Genomic DNA, 13,405 nt, shown 5'->3' with positions numbered 1-13,405 from the left:
TTAGTTTTAATAAACTTAGTTTTAATTCAGAAGACTGCTTATCTTCTCTGTGTTTTACCAGATTTTCTCTTTCCAGCCAGCAGATGCTTTGGCTTCAAGTCAAATATGTGTCTGTCCGACTCTCCTTTCCTGCCCAGGCGATTCATTTTCTTTTGAGCTTTCTTTGCCATAGTCTTGACCTTCTTCACCATCTATTTAAAAACAGACAGACAGACATGCAGAGTAATGTCCTCAGTAATTCAGGTAACTAGCTTTACCTTTTAAAAACCCACTAAGCTAGATGAGTTTAACAAGGACATTAACTGTCACCCAACATATGCCACCACCTGCAGCTCTGGAACAGTATCGCTGCAAGCGACAAGAATCCTCCGTAGTGGAACTCTTCTTTTTCCACTACACTAACAATATGATCCCGCTGTCCCTGGAATTCCTAACTTATTAACGGTGGAACTCCACAGTTTGTAGAACTCTTCCTTCAAACTTGCATTTAGAGACAATAATTTAAAATGTACTTTCTTAGTTTGTATTATTATAACTTATTTTTAAGAATGAACTAGGCATTTTTGAAGTATAGAGAGTTCAAACGAACAGAAGACGAAGCTGCAAAGAGAAGAGAGATGAACTCCTAACATAACCAGCCTAGTAGGAAGCTTCCCAGAAGATGGTTAAGTACAATCATGCTGTTTTAATTGCTATACAGGTAAATAACTCCAACAAACCTTTTCATCACGAAGACCAGAAACATCCCGTGGTGTGCGAGAGGAGCTGCGACTGCGTGCCACAGATTTAGGGGTTTCAGACTCATCACGTTTACGTTTCCTCGTAGCACTACGGGACCTTCTCACATAATGTGCCTGAAATTCAAAATATCACTTTAATTATTAAAAACAGAAACAATCATCTCAGACATGCTCTATTTCTAATTAGACTAATATGAAAAAACAGGAAGTGGACTGCTGTGATATATTATTTTGGTTATTCCACAGTAACATAAAGACTTTGTCAACCATTGTTCACTGCCTTTCTGCCCTGCAAAAATATTCAAATTCTGGTGAATATTAGCATATTCTTTTCACAATTATTAACTCCAGTTTTCTGATTTTTTTTCTGAGTAGATTCGTAAGTAATGGATAAAAAGACACAGACAATTAATGGACCGCAATACCAAAGCAATTTTGCAACAGCAAAAAAGCAATGAAGAAACCTACCCTGATTCATGTCCTCTCTACAGGAAAGCTCTGAAGAATTTCAGACATGAAGACTTACCATCCTACAGCATAACTATTAAATTCCTCCTCACCAAGATCGCTCCTAAGTCAATACGGCAAGTCAGCTCTGAGAAGCATAAATGCTTACTTCAGCTGTGTAGTGTTGACATTCCTTGTTTCCTAACTCCTTGTTTAGTTCAAGAATTTGAGGTCTCAAGACCTAGATAGCCATGATACTGCTGGATTTGCTGTACAAAATATTTGGCGGGTTTTTTTTGATTTCTGATAAAATGAAATGTCTCACGAAGGCAAATCTATGTTTGAAGTACTTTAGCTGCCTTACATCTAAAGACGCCAGTTGCCCTCAAAAACTTCAATTACAACTCACAGCATTAATGAACTGTAAAAAGATAAGCCTGATCTTTCATTATTACTATTTCTGACATAGTAGTGTGTCATCCAACAAAGCAGACTTGAAAACTAAATACATTTGGCCAAACACCGTTCTTGAATCCTATAAAAATTCAAAAAGATTTCTAATAGAAAGCAGTGCGTATATATGTGTGATTCTTGATAAGTTTTTCAGCCTACCCCAAACGTTTTGATCACGTCACTCAAAAATTCCAGTATTAACTGCCTCCATCTGCATTTCCTATTCTCTCCTTGAGATCCCATCTCTCTCTTGTGCCAACTGTAATACGCATTTCAATTGTGCTCAATGAAATTCAACATGTCTTGAAACTGATCCCTTTTTGAATTGATCCCTGATCGTGTTTAACTAGCAAAAACTTACATCATCTTTATTAGTCATGTCGAGTCCAAGATCAGTCATTTCTTTCTCTAGCACCTTCCGCTGGACCTGTAAAAAGACAGTTAAGAAAACATCTTTCTTTCAAAGAACTATGGTTCAATCTTATTTTTTGTCTTCATATATATATACCACCATAAGCCCATTTATATTCACTACGTATTTATTCCTTTGGCACATCCCAGAAGCAGATAATGAAAGTCGTAACTTCACATTTCATTTATTGCAACTTAATTCTCTTCACCCTTAAATCCTTCTTCACAGGATTGCAATGTCCCAGCATTCCCTAAAGATCTTCCAAATAGTTTGTCTTTTTAGGGGGAAGGCAACAAAGAGAGGTATTTCAGTCAGAAATGTTTCCTTCTCCCAAAAGGCAGAAGCTTTGGGGAAGATAAGAAATACTGGGTGCAAAATCAACATGATTCATTTTACAGAAACGTCTAGTTATCAGTTTGTTATTCTGCAGTCATCTTGGACTGTTCACAAGAGATTCTGATATTAGAAAGTGTTGATACCTAGCTTCTGAAAAGAAACATATATAATCTTTTCCAGCATAGGGAGGGCTCCATAATAAATTTTAAATCATTTTGATTTTAAGTATATAATTTGCCTAATTCTTTGCATTCAGAATAATAATAATAAAAAATTACGATGCGGCAACCCAATTAAACAAGCTGAATTGTATTCTCCAAAACTTTTTCTGCAATATGTATGGAATCTTCACTTGTGTGACACAAACCAGAAAGGGCTACTGTCACTCCTTTGGTTTGGCCTCTGTAACCAAGTAGTGACCAGGACTCCAAGGAGGACAGAAGGAGGCAAGTAACAAGGGAGAGGGCCAAACATGAGAAAAAGTGATCAGCTCCACTGCCCAACATGGCTATGTTTTCACAAAGTTATTACACATCAACAAGATTTTACTACAGAATATGTTCTACACTTGCCTTTTTAGCTGTTCTAGGCATCCTCGGACCTCGAGTATCTTTTTCCTTCGACTGCAGGATTTTCAGTTTCTTCTTTTCTCGGATCTGTTTTGCCAGCTGTCGGATTTCCATCATTTCTTCATCTTCACTTTCTGGTTCACTGTCATATTCTCCAGCAGCTTCTCTCAGCTCTTCCTCTTTCTCTAATTCTTCCAGTTTCTTAGATTTTGAAGAGATGAAATAAATAAAGATGCTCGTCAAATCCTTGACTTACAATCCTTGAAATTACATCTTTGCACGGCCCAGGGCTATGACAGCGTGCAGTCCCTTCAAAGGAACTACGTTACTCGATAATGACCCCTCCAGCCACACTTCACACAGCTGGTGATAGAGATTACTGTGAGCCTACGGGGGACATTGCTGTGCAGAGTGACTTGATCACATCGCATTAGAGTTTGGCTGTATCTGTGTGACTGCCCCGAAGCTGCCCACTGTGTGAATGCAGATGTACTACACTGTGAACTGTGCTAGCTGTGCCGTTTCTGGAAACACACTCTAGAAAAAAACCTTCTCTTTCTACATTTAATATGAATCTGGAACACCAGCAATTCAGACAAACCCGACTGCAGAACCGGCAGGCTCCATAGCCTGCGCTCACTACTTCTCCTTAACAACCAGCAAGAAATAAAAGTAGTGCTCATTATTAAATAAAAATGTTATAAATTGAGAATTGAGTCCATTTCCATGCATCATACTCCAGCAGACTCAAATTTGATGGGCGAATTTCAGGTTATTAATAATACATAAAGTTTGATAGCTACACTCCTTCCGGCTATAGTCAAAGTATGAAGAAATATAACTTCTCGTGCAAACCTCATATTTTAAGATGGAAAAGATAAGATCACCATCATTCTGACAAGGTAAAGTAATTTTCCATTCTTCTGAAATTCTGTCCTTGATCATTCAGAAAACTATCTTTTCCCATGGCAAGCGCAGACAATGTAAAAGAACTTGTTCTCATGACATACTGTTTTTAATCTACGAATATAGCAATTTACACTAAACAAACAAAGGGATAAAGAGGCAAGATAAGTGTAAAAAGAATGGAAAACTCACTCTCATTATATCCGGATCAATGTAGTCAAGTATATTATGACCTTCCCATATCTCCGGTATCTTATCATATTTTTCAGATGAATTCATTAAGTCCCAGTATTCTTAAAAATATAACAAAAGTTAATAAAGAGACAAAAATCATTTCAAAGAATGTTCAATGACAAAATACAACACTCGGACCGCAATACAAAAAAAACCCAACGTATCCCAAAGTGGCAAGAATTTGATGGCATCTCTTGGCATATTCACAAATACTTCTGATCCCCTTCCTGCTGCCAAATATTGTTCAATAATGACCCAGTGCCAAGCCATAAAAAACAAGAGATATCCAACTGAAACAAACACATGCAGTCTGTCTCACACTGACACTTTCTTAACAAAGACAGCATCAAGAATTAATGATATAGCACAGTATAAAACAAAAGGGAAAAATATTTGAATCATCAGATCACTCATTATATGTCTGTGACTCTAAAAGGGGAAACAACTGTGTGACATTATGAAAAAAGAAGCAGTCACTGAAGATCCCAGCTCTGGAACAGAAGTAAAGGATATGCAAGTATGCAATAAAATAGCGGCACTGGTACTTAGTTGAAAGGAGTCAGGTTTAGGTATTCTCCCTTAAGACTGAAATAGCCAACTTTACTGCTTAATAATAATAATGATGACTGTTATAGAATACTTACTCTGAAGATCCAAAATATAATCATCTCCCATTTCAAGTTCAAGATCTCTCTCCTGCAAAGACAGCCGTGGCTTTATTTACCTTCTAATTTTAAAACTGTGTGTATTATAGCACATGTGAAAACTGTCTGCTGATTTCCCATTTAAGAGATGTCACTTACCAGTTTCCTCCTGGGTGTGTCTACTTCCATGCGTTTCTTACGTGCTACTACTCCCTCAGGTATAAAAGGCAGCCGCTCCTGAAATGAATGCAACAATCCACCACAATAAAGAAAGGGAAAAAATTCTTTTATAATGCTATAAATCACCATTGCAGAGTACTGGGAAGTACTGGGGAATACACTAAAAAGTGTAAACACATAGCCTACCTTGTTATCTCTTTTGGTTGGCATGGCCAAGTGTAATCTATTCAATACTTCATTCACTTTATTTCCTTTCATTTTGGTATCAACACGATGAGCCAACAGTCTGTCACAGGCCTGAAAGGGCACATTACAACACTGGGTAAGGCATGAAGCCTTTCTGATACAAGAAATTACACAGTAGGCTTTCAACCCAAAATATCTAGCTTCATGTCATCTTCCGTCTAACCTCTTACCTCTCTAGCTCCCAAGAAAGCACTGAATTATTTTATATGAAACGAATCATGGGAAGATGCATATGATCCCCCCCCCCCTTTTTTTTTTTTACAATGAGCTGACAATAAAAGAAAGCAACAGGAGTCAGAAAAAACTCACCAATTTTTTTTTAAATTATGATTTGTACTATACATAATTTTCCATTTGCACCCAAGTTTGCTGAGGCTCAATAGGCTATAAAGGATCACGTGCTTAAAGTTTATCATTATAATGGAGAGTTTAACTGGGATTAAGTTCATACAAAGGCAAAATGTTAGCTGTTCATTTGGAATGAAATTGAGAGGAAAGAGACCTACCTCTGTTTTAACTTGGATTACACCTTCTTCTGTTAGGGTACTTGTCTCTATTACAGAAAATCCTTCTGCTTCAAAAGTTTCAAATATTTTCTAAAATAGAAATGAATGACGTTCTGCCCATGTCTTAAAATACCAATACATGAAGAACAGAAATCTTAATCCAGTATCAATACATGCAAGTTGTTACTATTTTATTAGAATGCGTTTCTAAAACGATGACAGAAACTTTAAAACTACAGTTCTATTTAATCTGTTTCTTCTTTTATAAGCAAATAAGTACTTTCTATAATGCACATATCAATGACCCATAAGGAAAAAAGAAAGGAGAAAAAAAAAGGAAAAAAAAGAGTGAGAGAAACACAAATTCTATGTGTCCTTCAACTTGTAGATACAAAAGAATTAGCCCTGCGTATACACAACGTGTTGCCCAGCGGGACCTTCCTACTGCAACTGTTCAGCAACACCTCTCAGTCTAGTGCTCACTGCTTCTGAACTCTTACTGAAATGGTTGTTGAGCAAAGCTGTCCAGTCTTACTTCCAATGACAGTAGCAATTGAAAGTTCTCACAGTGTCAGAGATTTCTGAAATCAGGAAGAACTTGCTTTCTGTTTCACATTTACGACATTTCTACGACCATGCAACCCGCCTTCTGGATGCAGGGAAAGCTGTGGACGTTGTCTATTTGGACTTTGGTAAGGCCTTTCACACCGTCCCCCACAGCATTCTCCTGGAGAAGCTGGCGAATCATGGCATAGACAAGTGTACTCTCCGCTGGGTAAAAAACTGGTTGGATGGCCGTGCCCAGAGAGTTGTGATTAATGGGGTGAAATCCTCTTGGCGGCCGGTCACCAGTGGTGTCCCTCAGGGCTCAGTTTTGGGGCCGGTTTTGTTTAATATCTTTATCAATGATCTGGATGAGGGGAGTGAGTGCACCCTCAGTAAGTTTGCAGATGACACCAAACTAGGTGGGAGTGTTGATCTGCTTGAGGGTAGGATGGCTCTACAGAGGGACCCAGGCAGGCTGGATCGATGGGCCAAGGCCAACTGTATGAGGTTTAATAAGGCCAAGTGCTGGGTCCTGCATTTTGGTCACAACAACCCCAAGCAACGCTACAGGCTTGGGGAAGAGTGGCTGGAGAGCTGCCCAGCAGAAAAGGACCTGGGGGTGCTGGTGGATGGCCAGCTTAACATGAGCCAGCAGTGTGCCCAGGTGGCCAAGAAGATCAACAGCATTCTGGCTTGTATCAGGAATAGCGTGGCCAGCAGGAGCAGGGAAGTGATCGTGCCTCTGTACTCGGCACTGGTGAGGCCTCACCTCGAGTGCTGTGTTCAGTTCTGGGCCCCTCTGTACAAGAGGGACATTGAAGTGCTGGAGCGTGTCCAGAGGAGAGCTACCAGGCTGGTGAGGGGTCTGGAGACCAGGTCATATGAGGAGAGGCTGAGGGAGCTGGGCATGTTTAGCTTGGAGAAGAGGAGGCTGAGGGGAGACCTCACTGCCCTCTACAACTACCTGAAAGGAGGTTGGAGAGAGGTGGGTGTTGGCCTCTTCTCCCAACTGAAGAATGACAGGACCAGAGGAAATGGTCTGAAGTTGCAGCAGGGGAGGTTTAGATTAGATATTAGGAAGAATTCCTTTACTGGAAGAGTGGTCAGGCACTGGAACAGCCTGCCCAGGGAGGTGGCTGAGTCACCATCCCTAGAGGTATTTAAGAAACGTCTAGATTTGGCACTTCAGGGCATGCTCTAGTGACAGAGACTGCAAGGGTTTGGGGTTTTTTTTGTGTGTGTATGGTTGGACTTGATGATCTCAAAGGTCCTTTCCAACCATGAAGATTCTATGATTCTATGATTCAGGCAAGGATACACATTAGACAGTACTGAAGAAAGACATGGGTCAAGACCTAGAAAAGCTACTTCCCATTACACTATGAAACAGATAAAGAAACGATCGTGTAAAAGTTTTTGCCCGATACAAATGATAGCTATCCATGACATTCACACATAATATTTCTGTCAATGTCAGAAGACAGAGAGAAAGGTGGGAGAAGCAGTCTAACCTGACTCTCTTCAGGAAGCTCTGCAATCCTCTTCACATCACATTTGTTTGCAACAATTATAAGTGGCTAATAAAAAGAAAAAAAAGAATCATAATTCAAGTTATCATGCTATAAAAACCTGGGTTTTATCAATAATGTAAAGCAAACCTACCTTGTTAGCAAACAATGGCTTAATATTTCTGAAGAGCTCTACTTGCTCTTCCAGGCTATGCCCACACTGCTCAGACACATCCATCACATAAAGCACAGCAGCACGAAGATGTGCAAGCGCAGTTATAGCCTGCATCTCGATGGTGTTCCTATCCTCCAAAGGATGATCCAAAATACCAGGAGTATCTACTACCTAAAATTAACATAATTAAGTCAGGCCTTATTACAGGATAATTGATACACTATTTCAGGACATGTGCTTGATTTCTGCTCAATATCATCTTTTTTAAGATAACAATATTCTTTCCTTTCAGTCATAAATAAAACTAAGCCAAACTGAGAATGTGAATATGGAGTAATGGCAGATGAATGAGGATTCGGAATAACCAACACTCCAATTTCGAAGAAGTAGGGAAGGCCCTGCCCCAACCTGGCCCAGAATTTGACAGAGATTAAAAGCGAGCTGGCAGTAATTCCATTTCCATTCTTCCCTCAGACTGAAAAGACACCCATACATGCACATTTTTAGAATAGATTTTGACTACTGCCCTCATTTGGCACACTGTACCTTGCACAGCAGCTCTCAGACACAGTGTGTCTCATCAAGACACAAAAAGACAACTCAAATTGCAAAATGGCAAACCAGATTATAGCCAGTTAAATCTTTAAAGAAAATGCAAAATAATAACAGTTCTTACCTGCCAACGCAGATACTTATAATCCATATGTCCCACAAAGAGAGATTTTGTGGTAAAGGCATAAGGCTGCACTTCTACATCTGCTCTCGTGACCTTAAAACGAGATTTATTCACACACATTTACTGAAAATTTACAGAAGTTGCAGTATATCATAATTATAATACACTTCCTTTGCTACAAAAAAAGCTTAAAAAATTATTATTCCGGCTTCTCTGCAGAATTTATCTATCAGAAAATACGTTAATGGCATAGAGGCTATTTTGGAAAATACGATTTCTAAGAGTGAAATCTATCGTAATTTTCCATTTAGTGGAATTTTCCATTTATCCCTCCAGGAATTCCATTCACAGAATCACAGAATGGTAGGGGTTGGAAGGGACCTCTGGAGATCATCTAGTCCAACCCCCTGTCAAAGCAGGGTCACCCAGAGCAGGTTGCACAGGAACACGTCCAGGCAGGTTTTGAATGTCTCTAGAGATGGAGACTCCACCACCTCTCTGGGCAGCCTGTTCCAGTGCTCTGCCACCCTCAAAGTACAGAAGTTCCTCCTCATGTTTAGGTGGAACTTCCTATGTTCAAGTTTGTGCCCGTTACCTCTTGTCCTAAGCTGCCCTATGAGGATGCTGTGGGAGAGACCGTGTCGAACGCCTTGCTGAAGTCAAGGCAGACAACATCCACTGCCCTCTCCTCATTTATCCAGCCAGTCATCCCATCATAGAAGGCTACCAGATTAGTCATTCATTAGTCATTCAACTTCTACTCGCACATTTGAATTTGCTACTGCTCACATCAGACAGTGCCATAATTATATCAAATTGTTTAATGTTACCTTATTTTAATTAAATGGTATCTCAGTATTATTTAAAAAAAAAAATAAATTTACATACCTTATTTATAAAGCTAGATTTTCCAACATTTGGGTAGCCACACAACAGAAGAGTTCGTGTATTGGGATCGATGGTTGGCAAACGAGACAAATGTTGTCGCACTGAAATGTTAAAAATATTTTAAAGTAATTTAAGTTCTACTGAAATGGAATAAAAATTCATATGCTGAATTGTTTATATACAAATTAATAATTATTTTGAAAATATAAATTCATTGATAATTTATGAAAACATATAATAGCTGGTAAAGTCACAAGTATGTACATACAACAAAAAAAGAAACTTAATAAGTATTTAGAAAATGAAGACCACTGTCTTTTAGCTAGAATGACCCCATCATATCAGGCAACATAACCTGAAGGAATAATAAGCCTGAAGTAAGGAGTAACATTTGGAAAACGTTTAGCACTATTTTTCAAATACATATAAGTGAAAATAATGATAAATAAAAGCATGGCTGTGACTTTCAAGCAAAGAAAAACATTTTGCAACTGTTAGTAATATCATAAAATTTAAAGAATTTTCAAAGAGAAAACTATTTAGTTAAAAAATAAATTCTAAGTATTTGGGGATTTTGAAACTATTTCTGTTTCCTGTGTCTATACTCTGAATTAAACACGTTCTTCTAACTGTTATTAAGTGCAAGAATAAATTTTACATCCAATTCACACACCTTATTTTAGCCTATTTATAACACAAACCTTGTTCCAAATACTCCAAGCTTTGTTTCTGTCTTTTGATAATCGTGCACATTCGTCCCAGAGCAGCACGTTTCAGCTGTTTGCAGCGGTAAAGAGAATCACCATATTTCATCAGTCGCACATAGTCTTTAGCAACACTGCAGAGACAAGGAGTAAGAATTAGCCAACTATCAACCAGGCAGGTACAAAACTGAAGAAATTAATGTCCCTTACTTGTCAATTAGATTCTTGGCAATATTAATCTGTCCCAAAGCCAGCTTGTAGTGATCTTTGTCATAGAGAACATTCATCAAATCTGCATAAAAAGGATGAATATCCTAAAACAAAAGCAAAAAAATCAAATTAAGTCTAATATTTTCTTTAAGATGATTACTTCTTGGCAACCAGGTAAGGTAATTTTTTTCTCCAGTACAGCAATACATGACGATACAAGCCAAACTGTTTTCATTACTACCTTACGTAAGAAAAATAATCTGCTTGGTCATTAAATGCATAAATCTTAGTTTGAATTTCTTCTGCAAACATGTCTTGGACTCATTCATATGGAGTTCCCATTTCATCTTTTGCCTTGTAAAATACTTCATATTACAACTTTGAAGCCATTTTTTTAAAAAATAAGAAATTGCAAGAAGCCTGCAGAAGTAGTTTCTAAAAGCAAACCCATACTATACTAGAAACACAGCAACAACATTAATTCCTCTCTTTTTCTGAGTGCTACATTAAATTCTGTGTAAGACTGGATATGAAGGGTTTCTTTAACGCCCAAATAAATCCTTCTGATTTCCAAGGAAGCGGCATCTTCGGTTCAAATCTTTTAAACAAAATATTTCAGCTACTTAACGCATTTATTTGCAGAAATTTCATCATGTGATGTTAAAATAAATACAGAGGGTATTTGTGGGAGTTCTGCAGTAATACTCATTGGATATGAAAATATCAGGAAAAAATATGGTCGCAGGTCAACAATTTAAGCATGAGCAGAGAACTGCCTACAAAAAAGCCCCACTGGACAAGTGGATCCAGCTGCAGTTGTTGGGAAGTTAAGACTATGCACTTTCCAACACTAACCTTTATGGGGCCAAGAATGATGTTTATGTTGTCAAAGTAACTTCTGAAGTACTGAAAATGGGAAGCAATGTGATATATTTGGACATTTCTTACTTCCTGCAAGTATTTTCTAGGGAAGACTAACCACAAGCACAATTTACATACACATACACAAAGAAGAAATAAGCAGACACAACATACTTAAGAAACCCCATACTTTCTTTGTCTTCATTCAACAGCAACTTCTGGCAAACACCTTGTAAAATTCATCCTTCAATGACCATACATGGACACAATTTAGTCTTCCCTTCTTAGTAGGAACATACTATTTCTGCAGAACAAGTTTGCCTAAAATTAATCCCAGTAAAATCTACCTGGAATCAGTCAAAATCATCTACACGGTGAATCAGCAAGATGTTGCTCAGGACAAAATAAACTCCAATAAAACCAGTACACTGTTGAAGAGGTATTCCTCATGCTGTGGAAGCAAGGTTCCTTTAGATCAAATGACAAAACACTTACATCTAATTTGGGGAAATCTGTTAAGATCTGAGTGAGTCTATCATGGTAATTTTGTTGAGTATACTTGACTTTTCGCATGTAAAAATGCCGAATCCGATGGATTTGATAATGTTTATGAATGACAGTTGGAGTCTTCCGCTGAGTCTTTGACAATGTCAAATCTATGAAGTCCTGCAATCAAGGAAACATTATTAATTATACAAATTGTCAAGTTCTTCTAAAGCTATAAATTTTATTTTGGTGGAGCATGCAGATCAGTTAAGCATATCCACACCACATACGGTTTGCAGAGTATCTTTTACGATAAAACACCTGAACCACGGGTTCCTGCCTTCGGGTGGTAAAACGCAGTTGGCACATTCTCTCTCCGATTTTCATTTAATTTCATTAACTAAGGGCTGGCCTCCCGCCCACCCCTACCTCAGCAGCGCCTCGGGAAGCGGCCCCGGCCCCACGGCGGCCCAGGGGGGGCCCGCAGGCCCGTCCTGCCGTACCCGGCGGGGAAGCACAGGAGGCCCAAACCCCGCGAACCATGCATTTAACTAAACTTTTTAGCCCGCAGCCATGAGGCTAAACACGACAAGGGAGGAATTTTTGTGGGGCCACCCCGACACCCCCGCTGAGGCGAAGAGCGGCCGCATCACCCCTCCTCAGGCGGCGGGCGCCCCTCTCTGACAGGGCCCCCCTCTGACAGGGCCCCCCTGCCCTCGCCCTACATGGTACAGGCCGCCAGGCCCAGCAGCACTAGCCCAGGGCGAGTCCACGGGTCCCGCGGGGGGGAGAAAGGGAAGGCCGATGCCACGCCGGCAGCGCGGAAGGGGCTGGGGGAGAGCGCTTTCCTCAGGCGAGGCCGGAGCCGCCGCGGGGCGGGAGGGCTCGCCCCGCGCTGAGGGGCGCTGAGGGACGCTGAGGGGCGCTGAGGGACGGGGAAGGGCGAGCGGCGCCTGTACCTTAGCGGAGGGCACCACCGTAATCTTCTTGAAGTTGTAGAGCGCCATGCCGGCCGCCCGAGCCCAGCCGCACGCCGCCGGAAGAGGGAGAAGGGCCGTCCCTCTCGCGAGAGCCCGGCGCTTCCGTCCCGGGGAGGCGGGGAGCCAGGCTGGGGCTGAGGGGCTGTGAGGAGGCCTACCACCTCCGGGCCGGCTCTGGGGCTGGGCAGACCCGGTCCCGCTCCCGCTCCGCTTGGGGCGTGAGCCCGGGGTGCTGCGCGGGCCATGTCGGGGCCGCGGGGGGGGTCGGAAGGGCCCTGCCGTGAGGAGCGACACATTGGATTTAGTTGGGGTTTTGCCAGAGAAAGACCAAACCGTGAGCAAGGGTTCACGCCGTGGCCTGTTGTTATGACTTAGAGCAGTCACGTTTTGTGCCCCGTAGGACCGTGAAGGCAAAATATATCCTCAGCCTGTTCTGCTATGTGATTAAAGGCTAATTTCCATTGGCGCAAAGGAGCAGAGAACAAGGATGGGGAAGGCACCCCAATAACCTGATCAGGGTCCCCTGCCCCGGCTTGTCCCCGGGCTGTCACAGCAAGCAATATCAGCTCCGTGGGCCAGAAGTGGCACTGCCAGATGGATCACCAGGAGCCGCTCTCTGGATCACCCTGCAGACCAGGGGTTACTGCCTGGGGGGGTGTGGGACTCCCTGTGGGATGACGGGAAGAGCATCTTGCGAT

General features: G+C 41.0%; 1 protein-coding gene across 1 annotated transcript; it reads right to left on the bottom strand.

Annotated features, from left to right (window-relative positions):
• Positions 1-12,797, bottom strand: GTPBP4 (GTP binding protein 4). Its single transcript, XM_074574181.1, has 17 exons — positions 12,687-12,797; positions 11,737-11,907; positions 10,381-10,484; positions 10,168-10,304; positions 9,467-9,567; positions 8,579-8,671; positions 7,882-8,073; positions 7,731-7,796; positions 5,674-5,763; positions 5,108-5,218; positions 4,901-4,978; positions 4,742-4,793; positions 4,056-4,156; positions 2,961-3,158; positions 2,002-2,067; positions 720-854; positions 1-191 (listed from the first exon to the last, which is right to left on the bottom strand). The coding sequence occupies exons 1-17, from the start codon at positions 12,732-12,734 to the stop codon at positions 39-41; spliced, it is 1,896 nt and encodes a 631-aa protein (XP_074430282.1). The 5' UTR covers positions 12,735-12,797; the 3' UTR covers positions 1-38.
• Between the last annotated feature and the right edge of the window lie 608 nt (positions 12,798-13,405).

This window comes from Larus michahellis, chromosome 2 (assembly GCF_964199755.1).
Source record: "Larus michahellis chromosome 2, bLarMic1.1, whole genome shotgun sequence".
Classification (NCBI taxonomy): Eukaryota; Metazoa; Chordata; class Aves; order Charadriiformes; family Laridae; genus Larus; species Larus michahellis.
The sequence above is the reverse complement of the archived record's forward strand: the minus strand, read 5'-3'. Positions and strand labels throughout refer to the sequence as shown.

Bases quoted from the DNA above. Each gene is read 5' to 3' on its own strand.
- GTPBP4 (XM_074574181.1), bottom strand. From the start codon at position 12,734: ATGGCGCTCTACAACTTCAAGAAGATTACGGTGGTGCCCTCCGCTAAG. The intron at 4,979-5,107 runs GTAGGCTATGTG...CATTCATTTCAG, and splicing joins CAACCAAAAGAGATAACAAG to GAGCGGCTGCCTTTTATACC. The intron at 192-719 runs GTTTGTTGGAGT...GTTTTTAAATAG, and splicing joins CTGGTCTTCGTGATGAAAAG to ATGGTGAAGAAGGTCAAGAC.